Source organism: Carcharodon carcharias, chromosome 3, assembly GCF_017639515.1.
Source record: "Carcharodon carcharias isolate sCarCar2 chromosome 3, sCarCar2.pri, whole genome shotgun sequence".
NCBI lineage: Eukaryota > Metazoa > Chordata > Chondrichthyes > Lamniformes > Lamnidae > Carcharodon > Carcharodon carcharias.
The window spans coordinates 194,889,558-194,912,339 of NC_054469.1; the positions used below are offsets into that span (position 1 = coordinate 194,889,558).

The 22,782-nt window shown below is 40.7% G+C and overlaps 1 protein-coding gene across 2 annotated transcripts in view; it reads left to right on the forward strand.

Annotated features, from left to right (window-relative positions):
* Window positions 1–1,506: 1,506 nt before the first annotated feature.
* The window catches only part of mrs2 (magnesium transporter MRS2), a 32,805-nt gene continuing 11,529 nt past the window's right edge, over window positions 1,507–22,782 (forward strand). For both annotated transcript variants that reach the window (XR_005942669.1, XM_041185007.1), the window contains exons 1-8: window positions 1,507–2,038; window positions 13,267–13,340; window positions 13,419–13,455; window positions 14,467–14,579; window positions 16,636–16,809; window positions 18,879–19,009; window positions 21,015–21,131; window positions 22,217–22,369. Coding sequence is in view for 1 of the 2 variants with exons in the window: in XM_041185007.1 (XP_041040941.1) it covers window positions 1,819–2,038; window positions 13,267–13,340; window positions 13,419–13,455; window positions 14,467–14,579; window positions 16,636–16,809; window positions 18,879–19,009; window positions 21,015–21,131; window positions 22,217–22,369 (1,019 nt within the window). In the remaining variant the exon portion in view is untranslated. The remainder of the gene's footprint in view (window positions 2,039–13,266; window positions 13,341–13,418; window positions 13,456–14,466; window positions 14,580–16,635; window positions 16,810–18,878; window positions 19,010–21,014; window positions 21,132–22,216; window positions 22,370–22,782) is intronic.

The window sequence follows — 22,782 nt, forward strand, 5'->3', positions numbered from 1 at the left end:
GTCATACCTGGCACAAAGGAAGATGGTTGTGGTTGTTGGAGGTCAATCATCTCACTCCCAGGACATCACTGTAGGAGTTGCTCAGGGTAGTGTCCTAGGTCCAACCATCTTCAGCTGCTTCATCAATGACCTTCCCTCCATCATAAGGTCAGAAGTGGGGATGTTTGCTGATGATTGCACAATGTTCAGCACCATTTGCGACTCCTCAGATACTAAAGCAACCCATGTCCAAATGCAGCAAGACCTAAACTTGGGCTGATAAATGGCATGTAACATTTGCGCCACACAAGTGCCAGACAATGGCCATCTCCAACAGGAGAGGATCCAAACATCTCCCCTTGACATTCAATGGCATTACCATCACTGAATCCCCCACTATCAACATCCAGGAGGGTTACCATTGATAAGAAACTGAACTGGACTGGCCATATAAATACTGTGGCTACAAAAGCAACTCAGAGGCTAGAAATTCTGCAGTGAGGATCTCACTCCTGATTTTCCAAAGCCTATCCACCATCTACAAGGCACAAGTCAAGAATGTGGTGAAATACTCTCCACTTTTCTGGATGAGTGCTGCTCCAGAACACTCAAGAAGCTCAGCGCCATTCAGGACAAAGCAGCCCACTTGATTGGCACCCCATCCACCACCTTAAATACTTATTCCCCCACCACCGATGCATAGTGGCAGCAGTATATACTATCTACAAGATGCACTACAACAATTCGTCAAGGCTCCTTCAACAGCACCTTCCAAACAAGCACCCTCTGCCACCTAGAAAGACAAAGGGAGCAGCTTCAATGGGAACACTACCACCTACAAGTTCCCCTCCAAGCCACATACCATCCTGACTTGGAAGTATATCGCCTTTCCTTCAATGTCACTGGATCATAATCTTGGAACTCCCTTCCTAACAGCACAGTGGGTGTATCTACAGTCCATAATGGTTCAAGAAGGCAGGTCACTGCCTTCTCAAGGGCAAATAGGGATGGGCAACAAATGCTGGTCTAGCCAGTGACGCCCATATCCTGTGAAAGAATTTTAAAAATTACAACTGTCACTACACTTCAGAACTGCTTTGAAGAAGTCATACGGACTCGAAATCTTAACTGTCTTTCTCTCTACAGATGCTGTCAGACCTGCTGAGTTTTTCCAGTATTTTTGTTTTTGTTTCAGATTTCCAGCATCCGCAGTATTTTGCCTTTATCACTTCAGAACTATTTGGCTATAAACGCTTTGGGATATCCTGAGGTTGTGAAAGGCGTTATAAAATGCAAGCTTTCTTTACATATATGCAAGATACCTTGTCTTCTAACGATACAATGGTATTTATTCACTTAATTTTCTCTTAAACCAAAATGGGACAAATCTATCAGCCACCAAATCTTGACAGCTCATTTCGTTGTCCGGACTAAGCGCCTGCACACGTACCTATTCGGCACCCCAGGTGGTAATGCGCATGCGGGTACATGCCCCCTCGCCCGACTGCGCTTGCGCACATTGTTCCGGGTTGGTTTCCTGTCTGTGGAACTGAATTGTTACTCCGTTACTAACGGATACATTCTGTTTTAGAATTCTGCCTGGATCGTTCGAATGCTCGCGCTACTCTTTGTCTTGTGAAGTCTTCCTGACAGCCGGCCTTTATTCGTATCTATAAAAGTTACTTTAAGAGGTCACTTAGTTTAAGTATTTGGCTCACTGCTGCTGATGTTTTCTTCCGGGAGAGAATTTTCCGGTTCTCTGCCCTTGACTGCTAAAGACATAACTTATTGGGTCTCAGTTCCTTGGCTGTGAGCGAACTTCAAAGAAGAAATTGGTGAATGGAGATCTGCGGACTAACTAGGTCTTTGCTACGATCTTTGAAAGAACAAACTAGATTCACTCTTAAAGTCAGTCCTCTTAAATTATCATATTTCAAATATGGTTCCATATGTAGGATTTCAAAGCCCTGTGCACATAAAAGAAGTATTTCTGCACTTCGTACGCGTGGGTTGGAAATTCAGCCCCAACAAATCCCTCAACTCAGGTCCAGCAGACAGTGTGAGTATTTATTTCGGATACACACATTTAATAGAGCATTACTTGCAAGCTGTATTTTTTGCCCTGTAATTTTTCATGGTGCAGGAAAGCGGAATGATGTTTGGCTATGTTGGATTCCTGTCACTAGTTTAGTTGGGCTAATGGATCCGGGTTGCATGCTTGTTTTGGGATGACCGAGTTGGTACCATATACAGAGTAGATCAGCAGACATTTCTTATATAGAACACATTGGTCCGTAACTTCCGCGCTCCCCAGCGTCATATTTGGGGGTTTCCCCAAAGATGTGCTGGGGAATTCCTCTAGTAAGTTCCCAGGCAAGGGGTGCAGGGCAATTGCCGGGAAGTATACACTTCCTCTGGACAATATTGCTGCGCTGGGAACCGTCCAAAAAATGCAATTTAAATTGCAAACTTCGATGGTTCCTCCGGGGTTATACGAATAATTGCCCAGAAAAAGTTAGAATTAAAACCTATTCTAACTTCTAGGTAACTATTTTAAAGACCCAGACTGACTCCACTGGACTCCCCACGTCACCACTCTGCCCCCCCACCCAGGACTCACTCCATCCCCCTCGACCTCCAACAACCCCACCCACGACCTCAGATCCCGACCACCCCCACCTCGGACTCCCCACCCGACCTCTGGCCCACTGAGCTCTAACACCCTGACCTCCGGACCACCCCCCCCCCACCTGACCTCTGGACCCCCCACCCCAACCCAACCTCCTGATCCCACCGAACGCCAGAACCCCCACCATCCAACCCCCGGATGCCCCCACCACCTGACCTCTGGACCCCCCCGCAACTGATCACCGGATGGCCCCCACACCCAACCTCTGAACCCTCCCTCCCACACCCGACCTCCGGGCCCCCCCCCCAACACCCGACCGCCGGATCCCCCCCCACACCCGACCTACAGATCCCCCACCCCCACCCCCAGTTGACCTTCGGACCTCTCCCGAACTCCGCACCCCCCCTCACCCAACCTACATACCCCCCCCCCACCTAACCATTGCACTCTCCCCAAGCTCCGCACTCCCCCCACATGACCTCTGCACACCCCCCTCGTGACCTCCGCACCCCCCCACGCGAACTCTGCACCCTCCCCCACACGACCTCTGCACCCCCCCTCCTGACCCCTCCCACCTTCAGACCCCTCCCATTTATTTCTTCTAATATCTGTGGGCCAGCACTTTGTGACGCTGGTCAAAAGTTACAGCCCATTCTATTTATTTACAAAGGAACTCAGCAGCTATGCTTGTGTGCTTACAACTAAAACTCTCTCTACATAACAGACTCTAAATCTAGACCACTAACTGCTGAGATAGCCCCCCCCCCTATTCTGCCATTGGATAATAAGATTATGTGATCTTCCATTATAACATTCTTTTTAGAGCTATATTACACATCAGATTACCACATTCCTCCCCCTTTTATTCAGAAATACATTCTGCAGTTACAATTATAGTTTTTCTCAAAATTTCAAATTATTTACACAGATAAGTAATTTACAAATTCAGTCTTTCTGGGTGTTTCCTTATGAGTGTTGAACGTCTCAGCTCCACAGCTTCAGATGCTTTGTCAGGACCTTCCTTTTCTGGTGTTGTCCGACCATCAGGCTCTTCAGTGGGCACCTGCAAATCTGTTTCCTCAACTTTTGCAGGCACAGCCGATCCTTCAGACACATCTGTACTCAACTGAATTCTTTCAACAGGAGATGTTGATGCAGTCTTGAACACTGGTGGAATCATTTCCAGATACTCTGTTTCTTTCCTCCTTATATGATCTGTATGTCTCCGGATGACTTGGTCTTCCACTTTCACGTGGTAAGAAAGAGGTCCAGTAACTGCACTTATTTCACCTGATAACCACTTGGATCCTTCACCAAAAATTTTCACATATACCATCTCTCCTACAGTAAACTTTGTGTCACGACCATGCCAATCATGTCCAGTTTTCTGACTTCCCTGACTCCTTTCCACTTCACCTCATAAGTTAGGTGTTACTAAGCTCAATCTGGTTCTGAGACGGCTTTCATCAACAATTCCTCAGGCTTGACACCTGTTGTCATGTGAGAGGTGGTCCTACAATGGAAAAGAAACCATGCTAGCTTGGTCGCTATGGAGTCTCCAGTTAATTTCTTCATGTCAGCTTTGAATGTTTGAACTGCTCACCTGGCCAGTCTACTCTAAGAAGGGTGGTACAGTGAAGTTTTTACATGAGTAATAATGTTGAGGCTGATAAAACATTGAAACTCAGCACTCGTAAGTGCCGTACCATTGTCTGATACGTCACTTCTGGTAGTCCGTTGATGCGAAACTTTGAAGAAGCTTGTCAATTGTAGCAGAAGATTTTGATGACTTTACCTCATATGTCCATCCATTTTGAGTGAGCATCAACAATAAGGAGAAACATTGTTCCCATAAAAGGTCCCACATAGTCATTATGCAATCGCACCCATGACCTTCCTGGCCACTCCCAAGGGTGTAACGGAGCTGTTACAGGCAACACTGCATACAACTTCTCACTAAGCTCTCTTTCTCTCCATCCATTCCAGGCCACCATAGAGAGCTGCGTGATGTGCTCTTCATTCGGGAAATACCTGGTTGTGCACTATGTGGTTCAGTTAACAAAGGCTTTCGTCCTTTTGGAGGAACAATCACTCTAGCCCCCCACAGTAAGATACCATCCTGGCTGGTTATCTCATCTTCTGTGAAAATACAGTTTCATTTTGTCAGATTCCTGTTCTTGTGACCAGCCATGAAGAACTTTTCTCGTACTTTGGATAAGACTGGGTCTCGACGTGTCCAATCTCTGATCTGTCAAACACATACCAGTAATGAATCTAAGAAGTTCAATAGTAAAACAAATTCTTGAGGAACTGGAACATCCTCATCGTTTTTTTTCAAAGGCAAATGACTAAGTGCATCAGTGTTTGCAATCTGATTTCCAGGCCTGTGAATGAAAGTATACTCATACGCTGCCAGAATCAACACCCATCTCCATATTCTTGCTGAGGCTATGGGTGGTATAGCCTTATCTTCGCTGGACTATCCTAGCAAAGACTTATGGTTTGAAACAATAGCAAAATGACAATGTGTACATACTGGTGAAATTTCTTGACACCAAGGATGATTGGCAAGCTGCCTTTTTCTATCTTGGGTATCCCTCTTCCGCTGTGTTGAGTGTTCTTGATACATATCCAGTAGGTCTTTCTGAGCCATTGTCCATTCGATGGGAGAGCACTGCTTCCACTCCATAGGGAGGTGTGTCACATGTCAAAACTAACTCTTTTCTTAGATCAAAATGTACTAATAGGGTGGATGAATGCAACAGCTGTTTCATCTTTGTGAAAGCTTCTTTCTGTGGTGTTTGCCAAGACCAAAGTTGGTTTTTGTTGAGTAGGTAATACAGGGGCGCCAGTTCTGTCGACAAATTAGGCAAGAAGCATCCATAGTAATTGATCATCCCCAAAAATGATTTGAGCTCGGAAGTGTTCTTTGGCACTGGTGCCTCTCAATTTTTCCTCAACCGGGTGGAGGCCCTGTGAATCCACCCTGTGAATCCAGGCCTAAATAGATTACTTTTTTCACTTGGAATGTGCATTTTCTTTTTGTTAACCACACACCCACCTGTGAGAACTGTTTCAAAACTTCTTTCAAGCTTGCCAAATGCTCCTTTTTAGTGAGTCATGTCACCAGAAAATCATCTAAATAAACTACAATGTGAGGCAATCCCTGCAGTAAACTCCTTTGTTCTCTGGAATATGGCGCAAGCTGAGGATACACGAAAAGGCAAATGGGTATGTTGGTACAAGCCTTTGTGTATATTAATTGTGACAAATTTCTGGGAGGCCTTCTCTAACTCCAATTGTTGATAAATGTGACACATATCAAGCTTCATGCAGGTGGTTCCCCCTGCCAACTTAGCATACAGGCCTTTAATTTTTGGTATAAGGTGTCTGTCCAACTTAGCCAGTTTATTGACAGTCAACTTGTAGTCCCTACAAATTCAAACATTTTGGTCCGGTTCAAGTACAGGGATTGTTGGTGCTGCTCATTCTGAGAACTGCACAGGTTGTATCACTTCCAGTTTCTCTGATCTATCCAATTCAATGTCTACCTTTTCCCACATTGCATAAGGCACTGGTCTTGCCTTCATAAATTAAAGGTGGGGGGGACGCATAGAGACTGGATCAACATGAATTTTTGCTTTTAGCCCTTGGATCTTCCCGAGTTCATCTTGGAAAACAGAGGCATGTTTTTGTAGAAGCTCAGGTAATCCACTGGCTCTCAGCTGGAAGATCTCTGTCCAATCCAATTTAATTTCTTTCACCCAGTTTCGTCCAAGGAGGCTTAGCCCCTCAACTGCTACCACCATCAAGGGTACTTTCACTGATTGACTTCCATACTGTACAGCAACCCTGCTTATGCCTTGACTTTGATGTATTTTCCCGTGTAAGTTTTCAATTCGGCATTTGTTTCTTCACAAGTTAATTTACATTCTCCATAATTCAGGTATTTAAAAGTATGCTCATCTATTACTGTAGTGAAAGCTCCCGTATCCATCTCCATTATTATTCACCCTCACTGTTACATAGATTAGTTCAGTTCTTCCTACCTTTAAATTATACAATGAATAAATGTCTGAATCTGTTACTTCAGGCTCTTCTAAGTTATGAATCTCGTGGATTTTTTTTTGATTGGAAGTCTGCCTTGCAATGTATCATGAGGTGTCTGGTTCGATGACAGTAAAAGCATTCATTTTTTTTAAACTTCCATTCATTATAAGGTTGTCTGCTTCCACCTCTGTCACCATTATTCCATGTTTTTGTTGCTAAATCATTTCTTTTTATTTGTCTGAAAGCTGTGTTTGTTTCCCGCTTCTCATCAGAGCTGTTGCATTTCCACACCCTCTTGGCTAGGGCCTTCAAGTCCCTCACTGCGCCTTCCATAGCCAGTGCCTTCTGAAAATCCAAATTTGTTTCCAACAGTAATATCTTCTGAATTGCATCTTCGTTTATACCGCACACCAAATGATCTCTAAGCATTTCATTTACAGATGTACCAAACTCGCAATATTCTGTCAACTGTTTCAGACTTGCCACATAACAAGCAACTGGCTCCCCTGGGCTCTAGTTCTTGAGTTAAATTTGAACCATTGCATCGTTACCGAGGGCTCAGACTGGTAATGACTCTTCACAAGGTTCACGAAATCATCAAAACTTTTCGACTCCAGGGCACAGGGTGCCATTAAACTTCGACTCAATCCATAGGCCTTACTTCCACATGTGGATAAGAGGATCGTGTGCCTTTTCTTCTCCCCTACATTGTCGTTAGCCTGGGAAAAAAAACGCGAGGTGTTCAACGTAATGAGCCCAATTGTTCACAGTTGGATCAAAAGGATCAATTCTTCCAAACTGCGGCATGCTTCGAGAGGACTGCTTCAGCAATTAGGATGGAAATTCTATTTTCAATTATTGTGCGAGGTATGGCCTGATTTCGTTCAGTTGATTTGCTCCCTCGCTTTTTCTTGCTTTTTTATCGTCCTTCCTGCTTTTTCTTGATTTTTCACCTCATTGCCAGTTTGTTGGATCCTTGTCACTAGTTTAGTTGGAGTAATGGATTTGGGATGCATGCTTGTTTGGGGATGACCAAGTTGGAGCCATAGACAGAGTAGATCAGCAGGCAGTTCTTACATAGAAAACATTCTATTTATTTACAAAGGAACTCAGCAGCTTCACTTGTGTACTTGCAACTAAAACCCTGTCTCTACATTACAGGCTCTAACTCGAGACTTCTAATTACTGACTACTAAGGTAGCCCACACTGCTCTGCTATTGAATAATAAGATCATGTGATCTTCTATTATAACATTCTTCTTAAAGGTATATTACACATCAGCTTACCACAGACTAGATAACATAAGAACATAAGAAATAGGAACAGGAGTGGACCATTCAGCCCCTCAAGCCTGCTCTGCCATTCAATAAGATCATGGCTGATCTTCTTGTGTTTCGATTTCCATATTCCCATCTAACCCCAATAACCTTTGATTCCCTTGCCTTACAAGAATCTATCTACCTCTGCCTTGAAAATATTCAATGACCCCCACTTCCACCACCTTCTAAGGCAGAGAGTTCCAAAGTTGCACAACCTTCTGAGAGAAAAAAATTCTCTTCTCTGTCCTAAAAGGGCTACCCCTAATTTTAAAACAGTGCCCCCTAGTTCTGGACTCATCCACAAGAGGGAACATCCTTTTGACATCTACTTTGTCAAGGCCGTTCAGGATTTTGAATGCTTCAATCAAATCACCCCTCACTCTTCTAAACTCCAGTGGAAACAAGCCCAGTCTGTCCAACCTTTCCTCATGAGACAACCCATTCATTCCAGGTATCAATTTAGTAAACCTCCTTTGAACCACCTCCAATAAATTTACAAATAATAAATAAGGAGACCAAAACTGCACAAAGTATGCGGTCTCACCAATGCCCTGTATAACTGAAGCACAACATCCTTGCTTTTATATTTGAAGAGGGTACCCCCTCCAATCCTGCAACTACCACATGGGCCAGTTGAAGAGGAGAAGTTACACTCCCTGATCACACAGTGACCACAGAGACTCAGGCTTCCTTTAACCGGTTTTATTCAAGCATATGCAAGGGAGCTGCAATCATTCCTAAGAATGGAGACCCAGCTCCCAGATTGATTACATTTAATTACTTTTGTAATTTTTCCTATCATTATACATTTGAGTACATTTAAATACATCCAATTGGTAACTGACGCACCAGTCCCATGCTAACACTATCCTATTGAGTACATAAACATGTGATTTTGCTAACCAATTACTCTAAAGGAGATTTACATAATTATATTATCCAATCAAAATTAAAACACCTATGCAAAGACCTTGGTTCTCACAACTCACGACTGATTGTGTTTCATCAAAGCCCCCTCTTTGTCTATTGTATGTCCTCCCATATCTAAGCTAAGACCATCCGCCCCTTCCCTATCTGAGAGAGGAGTAAACTTAATCTAACTTTATGCCATGTTTTATCTCCAGCCTGGCTCTCAAGGCTTCACGGCATCATTGCACCACTTGAATTGTCCTGCCTGTTACTGGACATTAGCTCATCTCTTGACTTCTGTGTAAATCACATGAAGACTCAAAGCCTCTTTGTGTGCAATGTCCATCTGCTTATCCTCAACTGTTAATATGTTTAGCATCAATGGCTGCCTGAAGATTTTAAGGGTTTTTCAGTAAATTCTTACTGTATTCTCTTTTAGCATTTTTAATTTCCCCCTAACAATATTCAATCCCTCTCGTAATAAAGGATAGCATTCCATTAGCCGCCTTAATTACTTACTGTGCCTGCATACTAACTTTTTGTGGCTCATGTACTAGAACATCTAGATCCCTCTGCACCTCAGAATTATGCAGCCATTCTCTATTTAAGTAATACTCTGTAGTTTTGTTCTTCCTAACAAAGTGAACAACTTTACATTTTCCCACATTAAACTCCATTTTCCAGATCTTTCCCCACTCAATCAAGCTATCAATATTCGTCTGCAACCTCCTGATGTCCTCTTCACAACATACTTTCCTACCTACTTTTGTGTCATCTGCAAATTTGGCTACCATCTCTTCACTTCCCTCATCTAAGTCATTGGTATAAATTGTAAAAAGTTGAGGCCCAGTACAGACCCCTGTGGGACTCCACTCATCACATCCTGCCACTCAGAAAAAGACCAATTCATGCATACGCTCTGCTTTCTGCTGGTCAACCAATCTTCTATCCATGTTAATATGTTATCCCCTGCACCATGCGCTTTTATTTTCTGTAATAATCTTTGAGGTGGCACCTTATCAAATGCCTTCTGGAAATCCAATCTACAGACTCCCCTTTATCCACTGCACATGTTATTCCTTCAAAAAACTCCGATAAATTGGTTAAACATGATTTTCCTTTCATAAAACCATGCTGACTCTTCCCGATTGCCTTGAGCTCTTCAAAGTGCCCAGCTATAGCCTCTTTAATGATTGACTCTAATAATTTCCCCACAGCAGATGTCAAGCTAACTGGCCTAAGGTTTCCTGTTTTCTGCCTCCCTCCCTTCTTGAATAGAGAGGTTATATTTGCTACTTTCCAATCTGATGGAACCTTTCCAGAATCTAGGGAATTTTGGAAAATTAACACCAACGCATTGACTACCTCATTAACCACCTCTTTGAAGACTCTAGGATGTAGTCCATCGGGACCTGGAGACTTGCCAGCTGCAGCTCTGTCAACTTTCTCAGTACCTTTTCCATAATGATTTCAATTTCACCAAGTTCTTTTCTCCCGTTCACCTTCTGATTTGCAGCTATTACTGGAATTTTTTTGTATCCCCTATGGTGAACACAAAAGCAAAATATTTGTTCATTTCTTCCGCCATTTCCTTATTATCTACCATTAACTCCCCACTGTTACTCTCTAGAGGACCAACACTCACTTCACTTACTCTTTTCCTTTTTAAGTACCTGTAGAAACTCTTGCTCTCAGTTTTTACATTTCTAGCTCTCATACTCGAATTTCTTTCTCCTGATTAACCTTTTAGCCATTCTCTGCCGTTCTTTATATTCTGTCCAATCATCTGTCCTGCCACTCATTTTTGTGGAGTTGTATGCTTTTTCCTTAAGTTTGATGCTTTCCTTAACTTCATTATTTAACCACGGATGGTGGGTTCTCCTGTTAGAATTTTTCTTTATAGTAGGAATGTACTTATTATGAATACTCTGAAATATCCCCTTACATATCTGCCACTGCTTCTCCACTGATCTATCCTCTAGCCTAGTTTCCCAGTTCACTTCAGCTAGCTCAGCTTTCATCCCCACATAATTGCCCTTATTTAAGTTTAAGATACTAGTCTTAGACTCACTCTCCTTGCTCCGAGGGACCACCAATAATAATTGTTGGTTCCTCAAAGCAAGGATTGAAGGCCGTTGCTATGAAGTCCTAGAGTAGAGGGGGGGCGGTGGGGGATGGTGAGGGAAGAGATCAAGAGGATGTAAGAGATGGGGTGAAGTCAGTACATGGTTAAAGAGGTGGAAAGGGAAAGTAAAGTACTAAGGGAGGTTCAGCATTGACAGGAATAAAAAAGCCAGTCAGTTGGTCAGTCTGTGGTTTCTTCTTGCTCTCGCGTTTTCGGCCTTCATCATCTGCCTTGCTTCAAAGCCAGTTACGCCTTGGTGAGTTAGGGCTTGTCATTGTGTTGAGGTCAAAGCCAATTTTCTTCTAGTAGGCTTTTAGTGTATCTTGCCATTGGCCACCCTGTGATCTTTGACCAGTCATGAGTTGGGAGTAAAGAGCATGCTTCAGAAGGCAAATACAGAATTTAGCATTTTAATACAGTAATCTGTCCAGCCCAGTTAATGCATGAGAATGCCACTCTTGACCTGTTTGAAGAAACACATTGAGCCCTAAGGCCGCACCTGAATGCCAATAAGACAATGGTCCTCCAGCCAAAATTGGAGCTCGCACCAAATCCCCTCCAACATCATGCAAGCGCCCTAAGCACAAACTGGATATCATGATTGCATGTTCTGATGTAGCTAAACTTTGAAACCAAATGTAGTTTCCTGTTAATCAACTGTAAATCTGACAGTCTTGGGATGTCTAGCATAAAATACTACAGCACTGAATGAGGCCATTCAGCCCAGCATGTGCGTGCCGATTCTTTGAAAAAGCAATACCATTTCTCCCATTCTGTTTTGTGCCTACAGCCTTGCAATTTTTTCCACTTTCAGATTGATGTCCAATTTCCTAGTGGATGTTACTACTGAATCCGCTGTATCCATTCTTTCAGACAATGCCTTCCATTATGTATCATGCTTATGTATCAAGGGAAAGTCAAAAGCAGCATCCTACTTGTCAGCATTGTCCATGACATCTTCTGCAAGAAAGCCTTTTTAAGCATAAAGAGCCAAATGTCTGTCTTGTAAATTCCAAACTGCTTTTTTTTTAAAGCAAAGAAAATTGGAATTATTGATGAACCGATGTCGACTTCATGCAACAACTGGCATTTGTGTCGAGCCTTTAACATAGTAAATGGGTCAGGTTGCTTCATGTAAAGAATAGACCAAGTAGTATAGAAATTAGGACAAGTTGGAAGAGGGAGGTTCTGAAAGGTGTTGGGGACATGGTATTGGATGAAGTAGCAGAGTAAACATTTAAAGAGGAGATTTGAGGGTAGTATCTGGATGACATACAGTGGCAATTCTGAGGTGAAATAGTAACTTGTATTTCATTATGTAATCTTAAAAATAAGCATGACTGCATATAGGAACTGGAATAGACCATTTAGCCCCTTTACCATTCAGTTAGGTCATGACTAGCGCACCTGAATTCCATTTGCCCATCTTTGTTCCATATTCCTAGATATCCTTGCCAAAAGAGGAATAACTCAGTTTTGAAAGCTGCAATTGGCACAATCCACAATGATTTGAGGAAGAAAATGTTGATAGGGTGTCCATCTCACTAAGAAAATCCAACAGCTCCAAGATCAGTACTACACAATGCTGTAGCAATTTATTCTCCTCGTTTATTGGATCATTTTATGCTGTGTGCTATTCTCTACACTGGTTTTTGGTAACTTTTACACAATGTGAAGTGCAGTGGCTCTAACATCCTGCAGGCCACATTGTGAATCACCTACCATGCTGGAACAATTTCAATTTAGTGTAAAATGAGCTGAAATAAATAACTTGCATTTATATATTTTCATGACTTTAATGTTTCAAATGCTTCACCACCAATAAAATATAGTCACTTTTGTAACGTGACAGCCAATTTGCACACAGCAAGCTCCCACAAACAGCAACCAGATTCAGTGAAATGGTAAATCATTTTTAGTCATGCTGAAAACCAATGGGATTAGGATGGAAAGTCTAAACCTTAGTTTCAGCACTGAGCACCCCTAGGTCACACAAAATAGTCCAAGAATCTACCTTAAACCCTCACTTTAGAAGGACACCAGTCTTGATATTCATTTTGTTCTACAAAACCTTTATGATCTTTAATGATGAATGGGTAGTTCTGTGCTGAGAACATGGTGTCATCATTGGCCTTACCTGTGCTGTATAACTTTTTTATTCTATATTTAGTAAAAAAAAATCAACATGACAGAGATTGTACTTGTTTACATGGAAAGAAAGTCTTTAATATTTTCATCTTTTAAATTTCTTCAGCAAATGGATGGCGATACTACAGCACGGACCCTTCACAAACTACGCTTGTCAGTGTGGTTCCAGTGTTTTCCATAGTAAGTGCAGTCCATATGTGTTAATTTAAATTTACAGAAAATGTGCATGTGCCACATTAAAAGTATATTTTCTTTCAGATGAGATATGACAAAGCTGGGAATGTAAGCTTCTTTGGTAAGTTTGTTTTTAAATCATTTTATATTTTCCAAATATAATAATGTCAGGAAGAAATTTTTGCATCAAATTTTTAAAATCTATTTTAATGTCAATCCTCATTGGAATGCCAATCAATCATTGCACAGTTGTAGAATGACTTTCTTCACAATTGCCTACCCTGTCATGCCAGCTGTATGCTTTTAGTGGCCCACTCTCAGGTTTAGTGCCCATTTTTGTCCAATTGTGCATCTGTGAAGCATCAAGGGACATTGTTCTACATTAAAGGTGCTAAATAAAAGCAAGTTATTGTTGAAACAGACTAGACTGCATGACCAAAATGATGGTGAGTGTTAAAATTAAATGAGAACTACCTGCTTGTTTCTAAGAAGAAAGATTTGTCGGTGAGTGGGGTGGTGTTGGAAACCAAAATCTTGATCAAGAGGTGGATTTTAAGGAGGAGAGAAGTAGAGGGATTTAGAGAGGACTCCAAAAAGAACACATTTTACCAGTAGAAGCTGGTTACTTTTTGCTGCGCATTCAACTATGCTTTAAATAACTTAGAAGTCCATTGATCTGATTTTCATCAATGGCAGACATTGGGCGAGCAATGTGCAATCAGTCATTCCACTGCCCTCAATGCTCTTTGCAAGAGGCACAAGCCATTTTAGTGATCGTTCCCCACTTACATATGATTAGATGTTAGTATTCTGGTGGCTTTGCAGAGCTGAGCTGGTAGTCATCACTGAAAGGAGGAGGGACAATTGGGGCCTAAACCCCTGAAAGTATGGCTGCCAAGGATGGGACAAAGGGAGTGCAACATATTGCAATTGGTATTAATGATTCTGGGTGTTTAATCTGACTTGCGGTTTAGGTGGCAGAATGAATCTGGTTATGATCAAATTCAGCGGCACCACCTCTAATATAAGAAGAGAGAAGTATAATTGTTTATCTTATAAGTTACCAGAGATGGCAAACTTCCCTATTTGTTACATAAACTGATTCAATTTTTAAATCACTTTTTCATTACAGAACGAAAGAAGACTGAACTGTACCAGGAACTTGGTCTTCAAGCCCGAGATTTACGATTTCAACTTTTAACAAGCATTAATACGAGGAATAATTGCATCATCCTAAGAATGGAGGTAAGAAGGCCCTTCATTCATGCCTCCAGGTGATTCAGCATAGAAAATCTCTCTTTACTTCCTTTTACTGCATTCTCAGGATAAGGGCATTGCAAGCATAGCGCTTATTGCCCATCCCAGGTTGCCTTTGATGCGAGACATTTTTACTTGAACTGCTGTTAGGAAGGGTGTCCCATGACTTTGCCCCACTGACAATGAAGGAATGGGGATGTATGTCCAAGTGGAACTTTGAGGTAATGGTGTTCCCATTCACTTTTCTCCTTCTACGAGGCTATTGGTTTTGGAAGTGCAGTTGTTACAATTAACTTGTCATCAGCTGCATCCATGAACTCCAATCAGATTACCACCACTAATTAGTGTTGCTGTGATGTTCTGTACATAATGTTTGCCAGAACACACGTACCATTTTGCAGTAAAATTGAACAAGAAATTCACGATGTGTACGAAACACTGGCTTTTACAACCTTTGTAGATTAACCTTAAATTTGTATTTATTGAATGATAAAATGGCGCTTGGTCACATTATGAAAAATATTCCCGTTCAGTCTGCAAGACATACCTGTTGGTTGTTATGCTGCCAGACTGGATTGTTTCTGGAAGACCCATATTCTGGGCAGGCACTTGAAAAGCGTCACTGTGTTGCTGCAGCCAGGTGGTAGCGCACACACGGTGGTGTATTCATCTTTCTTTTTAAAAAGAAATGACCTCCATTTCAACATGGCCTTATTATTTCCTCAAAGCATCCCAATTTGTTCCAATTAATTACTTTCACCTTTAGAGGCAAATATGTCAGCCAGTTTGCACAGTTCCTATAATGAATGAAATGAATTACTGTTCTATTTTTGGGGTAGTAAATGAATGAGGAATGTTGACCAGGGCACTGGAAAAATTCACTGCTCTCCTTCATGTTGTGCTATAGGATGCTTTACATCTAGCAAACCATGAGAGCAGGACCTGAAAAAGGTTAAATGCTACTGTTTGCACCATTTTAATATCTTCCGGAAGCTGTTGTTGATGAGCACGTTTTGTGATTTGATGCCATGTATAAAATCTCTGTCAAGTGCACATGTGTTAGTGTTCTGTCATGTAGTTGGAACTGACAGGCCTTGATCCACAAGTCCACAGGCCCTTTAAAATAGAAATATTTGTGATAGTTGCAAAGCCGTGACTAATACGGTAAGACAGGTACACCCCAATGCTGTTGCTAATCAGAGGACATTAGCAAATTAGAACTATTTTTTGTTTAACAGAAATCATGATCTGGGCATATATTAGTTGACTTACATCTACCTAAACAGGATGTGTAATTTCTGTACTTTGTGAAAACAGCTAAAATATATCAACTACTTCTCTGTAAATGGCTACTGGTAATAAAACAGAAATCTAGTACAAACAAAAATGTTTTTGCCATATTTAGATGAAACAGAGTGTAAATCTCTCTGATTTAATACAATTTAGGGAGGCTTTTGTGTTTTCATCAGATTTTCAAGGAACGTAAGCTAATACCACTTCACACTGAGAAAGGTCTGGAAAATCCTGGAAAAGGAAATATTTAAAAAGATCTGCATTTATATGGTGCCTTCATGACCACAGGACATTCCAAAGCAGTTTACAGCCTTTAGGCACTTTTGTAGTTATTGTAGGAAATGCAGCAGCCAATATGCGCACAGCAAGGTCCCACAAGCAGCAATGTAATAATGACGGTGATGTTGATTGATGTGTAAATATTGGCTTGGATAATGGGGAGAGCTTGCCTGTTCCTTGAAAAGTTCCAAGGGATCTTTTACCTTCATCTGAGTGAACAGATGGGGAGTTAGTTTAACATCTCATCCAAAAGATGGAATGTTTTCTGTAATGGTATTTTACACACAGCCCAGAGATGGTTAGCTGAAGCTAATGATTGTACAGTTGCATCTGTAGCACTGATCCATCAAATACACTGAATAAACTTTAGAATTTAGAGCTTTAGAATTACCTTCAACTACATGCTTAGTCATTATTATCCTTGTTGGCAATCTTACAAGAGGAGTCGTGCATTTTTTTCTCTCTTTGACAGATTATCAAGGCTGTAATTACCCCGGAGTATCTTCTTATTCTGGACTATCGGCAATCAAATCTGGAGCAGTGGCTTTTGAAGGACCTAGCATTGCAATTAGCTGGAGATGGACAACTGGTTACGTACTCTTTGCCTTTTGAATTCCGAGCCATAGAAGCAATACTTCAGCACAGGGTAAGTGAGATGAGAATTATTTATATTGTGAAAAGAATACAAATTGATGCTATTAGTATTGCTTGGAGAATTAGTGTCCCAAAAAATGGAAAGCAGTGTAGGTGGGCGAATAAAAATGTTTAGAAAGTGGAATCTTTAATTACAGTATTTGTCTTTGCACAAAGCTAACTATGTTTGTTTAACCACATGGCTACATTTGCTTGAATGAGTGCTCCCTCAGCTCTGCAGAAACATTTTGTGGTTGAGGGTGAACTGTATTCAATTATGGTATTGGAGCTACAACTAAAGTTGTAGTCCCAATTTTATCTTGTAGGTAACTAGTGAAATTTGAATGAACCATATGACTTCTCTGTGGACATTAATTGGTGATTATATAAACATAAGCAATTTCCCATTGCACTTCTTTCTTATCACACTTTTGGTGTCAGACCCAAGTTGTTCCACTTTATCATATCCTTAGACACATTTGGCAAATCCATGGGAGATTTGCTAGTAGTGGCATGAAAACTATGCAGCTAGTCTGGCTATTTTCCGCACACTGTTCAATGCAAATGTATGTCACTCTTACAAATTTGTCACACCTCAAATCGAATTCCTTCCACTAGATTATCTGACAGGCATATTTATTAATTGTGATTCAAAGTTATTGAGAGATCATAAATCAGAATTACCTAATGAAATAGAAGGAAGAAAGTTTACCCCCCTGCATGAAATTCTGTTATATTTCCAGAGCATCTATTCCTTACAGTCAAATAATTAGAATTGGAAGACAATGGTTGTTAATAGAATTGTTATTTGTCTTCCCTGATGCCATAATATGGAGTCCGAGTTGCCCTTTCCAAAAAAACAGAGTGTAATCAAATTCATCAAATTCTGAAAGCTTTCCAAGTACATGATTCCACAATGTCAAAGGCTAATTACAGGCAACTTTACTTAACTTTTTGATCTGAAAATGTGTATTTTTAATGTAACCATATGGGAAAGACAAAACAAAACAAGGGAAGGAAACTTTGAAACTTTTGAGTGAAAATCTTTCAAGTGAAAACTTTTAGACAACTGCCTGTGTGCTGCCAAATGGTAGAATCCGTGCCCAAGTCCCATCAATCCCAGGAATCATTCCTCTTTTAGTAGTAGCAAAGCTCAGGAAAATTATTTCTCCCCCTCTACATACTGCTGATTGACAGTATTCTCACCCTCATTCTGTTTATCCTGAGCTGGGAAAAAAAACTGAGAAATAAAATCAAATGCTTATTACAGATCGGTGGCCTTGAAAGAACAAGCCAGTTTAAGCAGATGTCCACTTCCACTAGCATGGAAGCTCCTCTCTTTACGGAATATATTGCTCAATTTACCATAAACAATGCCATGCAAGATCTACCAATATAAAAATGGTATTTTTAGCATACTTCACCCTTCACCTTTTTTCTATCTTACCAAATTTCTATGTCACAGTTCAGAAGAAAGTATAAATAAACAAAATCAGTCATTTGCAGCGAACTAAAATGACTTTCAACTCTGAACTGCAGCCGAGATATTGTTTAAACACTGAATTAGTACATTTAGTGTTTAGAGCAGTTAGACTTTGTGTCCTTAAAAGGACTTGGTTTTATTTGAGCACCAGAGTAATGCACATATGTAGAATATTAAATGCTTCCTTCCTTGTAATACAGCACATCATCTGACTCATCATGAGCAACAGCATAGGGGATCCAATAATATAAAACCTCAACTTTAACTATGGAGCTCCTTCAACATACAAGTAGGAATATATTGATTTCATGCACAAGGAGGTCTTTTCATCTTTCTGGGCCAGTTCACCGGTTATGATTACCTTAGTGCTGTGGACCAACTGGATTGATACTGGAGATATTAATTCCAGTTGAAACAGTCTAACTGAGCACAACTGTATTCCATCATTCCATGTGCTAATTCAATGTCTTCTTCCACAATTCAATCTTAACTCCTATTAAAGGATTTTATATATTGTTTCAAATCTACACTCAGCAGAAATTCAGCAAGAAAATTGTGTCTGTTTTTCTTAAAGATAGCCTCTTTTATATTGTCTCCAGATTAGCTTTCTGCAATCAAGACTAAATGAGTTACAACCTCAGATACTAGAGATGTTAGAAGCCCTGGTGGATCCCAAACAGTTATCAATTGATCGAAGCAAGCTACATGTCTTACTTCAAACCAGTAAAAAGTAAGAGTAAACCAATCTCTAACCAAACATTTAACTAAAGCATTACAATTTGGGTTTACTCCGAACACTTTCTTTATGTTCACAACACAATGGGTTTCCATTGGCAGACCTGTACCTCCTATGACTAAATTCGGTGCGCAGAGTGCACTGTCAGCTTCTTAAAGGATTAACAATTTCTCTTCTACTGAATTATTCTGCACTAGCCATATTCTTCACATTATCCAAAAAACAATTCCACAGTTACGCTGATGACGCCCAGCTCCAGCTCACCATTTACCTCTCACTGGACCTCAACTGTCTTTGAGTTGTCATACTCCTAGTCCAACATCTACCACTGAATGAACAGAAATTTCTTCCAACTCAATGTTGACAAGACCAAAGCTATTGTCCTCGGTCCCTACCACAAGCTCCGTTTGTACCAGAGCCAGCCACTCCATCTTTCTCCCTGGTAACTGCCTGAGGGTGAAGCAGGCCATTCGCAGCCTTCATGTAGTATTAGTCCCCAAGATAAGCTTCCACCCCTCTATCACCAGGATTGCCAGTTTCTACCTCCTTGACTTTTCCCAACTCTAACCTGCCTCAGCTGATCCCTTGCTGAAACCCTCATCCGTCCCTGTAGACTTGACACTTCCAATGCTTCCCTGGCTGGCCTCCCATCACCCACCCTAGAGCTCTGGTGTCCAAGTCCTAACTAATCCTTCACTCCTGTGCCCACTGACCTACCTCCCAGTCTAGCAAATTTGATTTTAAAATTCTCATCATTGTTTTCAAACTCCTCCATTGTCTTACCTCCCCCTATCCTGTAACTTCCTCCAGTTCTACAGCCCTTCAAGATTTCTGAACTTCTCCAATTCTGGTCTCTTGCATATTCAAGATTTTAATCACTCTACTATTGGTGATCATGCCTTCAACTGCCTAGGCCCTCCCTGCCTCTCTACCTCTCTCTTTTCCTTCAAGACATTCCTCAAAGCCTATCTCTTTGACCAACCTTTTGGTCATCTGTCCTAGGACCTCCATATGTGGTTCAGTTTTAGGGGATCTGGAACTTGCTGCCTGAAAGGGTATTAGAGGCAAAAACCCTCATAACATATAAAAAGTACTTGGATATGCACTTGAAGTGCAGTAACTTACAAGGCTACGGACCAAAAAGTGCAGAGTGGGATTAAGCTGGCTAGCTACATGCCAGCTGGCAGGCACATGATCGGCTGAATGGCCTCTTTCCATGCTGTTAGCTTGTATGATTTTTATGATTCTACCTTGAGGTACTCCTGCAGCAATGTCCAGGGGCTGAGATGATTTGTCTTCAACAATCACAACTATCTTCCTTTGTGCTAATTATGACTCCAGCCAGTGGAAAGTTTTCCCCTTGATTCCCTATGTTTTAATTTTGACTTAGGCTTCTTGATGACAGCCTCAGTTGAATACTGCCACGATGTCAAGGGCAGTCACATTCACTTCACTTCTTAAAGTTGGCTCTTTTGCCTGTGTTTGGGCCAAGGCTGTAATGAGGTCTGGAGCCGAGTGGCCTTGGTGGAACATTTAGAGGTTTTTGAATACTTTTTCTGTAATTGTGGAATATTCCAATCCAAGTAACTTAAGGGGAGAAAATCAAAGGCAAGGCTTGGAATCTGGGATGGGGAGAGGGCAGGAACTATCTTTACATCATGAATATAGATTGCTTAAATATTTACCTTTCTATCTGTTAATGACTTTTGCTCAAAGGGCTGAATGGCTTATTCCTGTTATTTTTTATGTTCTTATACTTCCATGCAGTCTGTTAAGTAGCACTGCAGTACCTCCACTGCAGCAGGGTACAACTAAAGTGCAGAGTTACTTTTATAGACAATTCCCTTTATAAATTCCTATAATGACATTTATAATGACAAGTTGCCAGGAAATGTGTGCAGACGGAACACTTTTAAAATATACATGTGTTAAATGATTATTTAGTCGGTAGTTTGTGTTACATTTATATCTGAGCATTTACATTTGCTTTATTTCATAGCCTATCTGAGTTGGAGACGGATATAAAGGTCTTCAAGGAGGCATTACTGGAGATTCTAGATGAAGAGAAACAGATAGAAGAGCTTTGCCTCACCAAATGGAGTGAGCAACATGTTTTGTATGTGTACAGCTTTACTTACTTATATTTGTGTTAAAAGTCTCAAGCAAGTCCACTTTTGACTTCATTGTAGCACACTTAAGATAGTGCAGCCAACAGTTTTATCTTGTTGTGTACTTAAGCTTTCCATTTAGCTCAAAAATAGCCAATTTATAGTTTGTTATTTGGGGGTAGGGGAAACATGTGGAATCTGCTTATGAAGGTATATTTTATAAAAAGATGACTTATTTTTTTCCAAGTCTGAAAATGTTTGTATATGTGTGCAGGACTGGATTCTGCTATGTTTATCCTCATTATTGAGTGGCTATCTGATACTCATTGTCTAGCCTCACACATGAAGTTGAGGTGAGACATTGAGCAGCCTATTGTTTCAGTTTAATAGCGAAAGTGACATTGATTCATATGTTTTGTTATCCACATTTCAGTTTTTGTACCCAAGTGTTGATGAAATTAGATATGAATTCCATACTTAGTGTATATTCGGAGCTTTCCTGCCTTACCATAATGATACATTTAGCCCTTTCTTCAAGGCGAGCTCTCTACTAAACCACAGTGTTTCATTTTCATTTTGAGTCACTATATCATCCAAGTAAGATCAGGGACAGTGGTGCTGCTCAAGATAAATTGATGTTATAAATTCCTTTCCTGTGGGAATTGGATGATGGACAGTCAAATTCAGTTTAAGGCTTGGCCCCATGTAGGCTGAAGCCATTGTCACACTTTCTTGGGTTAAATTTAACCTCCAGGACCCAGAGATGAAAAGCCAGCATATGATGTAAATATGATTGTCATCAGACAATCTTGCAGATCGTATTTCCCCTTGGAACTATAGTCTCCTACCTTCAGTTACGTCAGGAGGGAAATAAATAATCTGCAAGTGCTCATGCTATGAAGAGTTTCTTTAAGTGGCATGAATTGAATTAAATTTAAATGTATATATTTGAAAAAATTATGTTTATTGAACTGTTTGCAAATTGCAGTTGTTTGAGATCTGTATCAGTAGAGAAGAAACCATAGAAATCTTTGATATGTAAATTTAAGCACTCTTGCTGTGTTGATAGGAATTGTGGATACTTTGTTTGCAGTGAGCAGAATAATACAGGAATTAACCCGGCGGAAGAGATGGAACTGCTTCTTGAAAGCTATTACCGACAGGCTGAAGACTTGGCCAATTCAACACGAGAGCTGAAACTGTTAATAGATGACTCTGAGAGCATCATTTTTATCAACTTAGACAGGTTGGTTAATGTCAGCAACCCTCCCATGATTATGAACAAAGCAGGGTGCACACACACTTTTATTTATTTGACTGGATTGTCTCATTATTAATTGTTTAATCAGCGCAATAGAATTTTTATCAACACTACATTTTCTTATGGATTTTGTTTCTAAACTGACACCCTAATTAAATTTGTTACAGATCACAATGAGAACTATTCCACAAAGAAAATTTGCTAATAGGAAATTAAAATTACAGCACCCAATATTTTGAAAGGATTACATTTTTATTCAACTATAAAAAGCATTGAAGACTTTTTGAAAGAAAATACAATGTTCTGGAATCATCAATATTTTAAAACCAGAGTTTTGCAATTCATTTGTGTGTGCGAATAAAATGTAACACCCAGTTAGGAAATGGGTGGCTGATAAG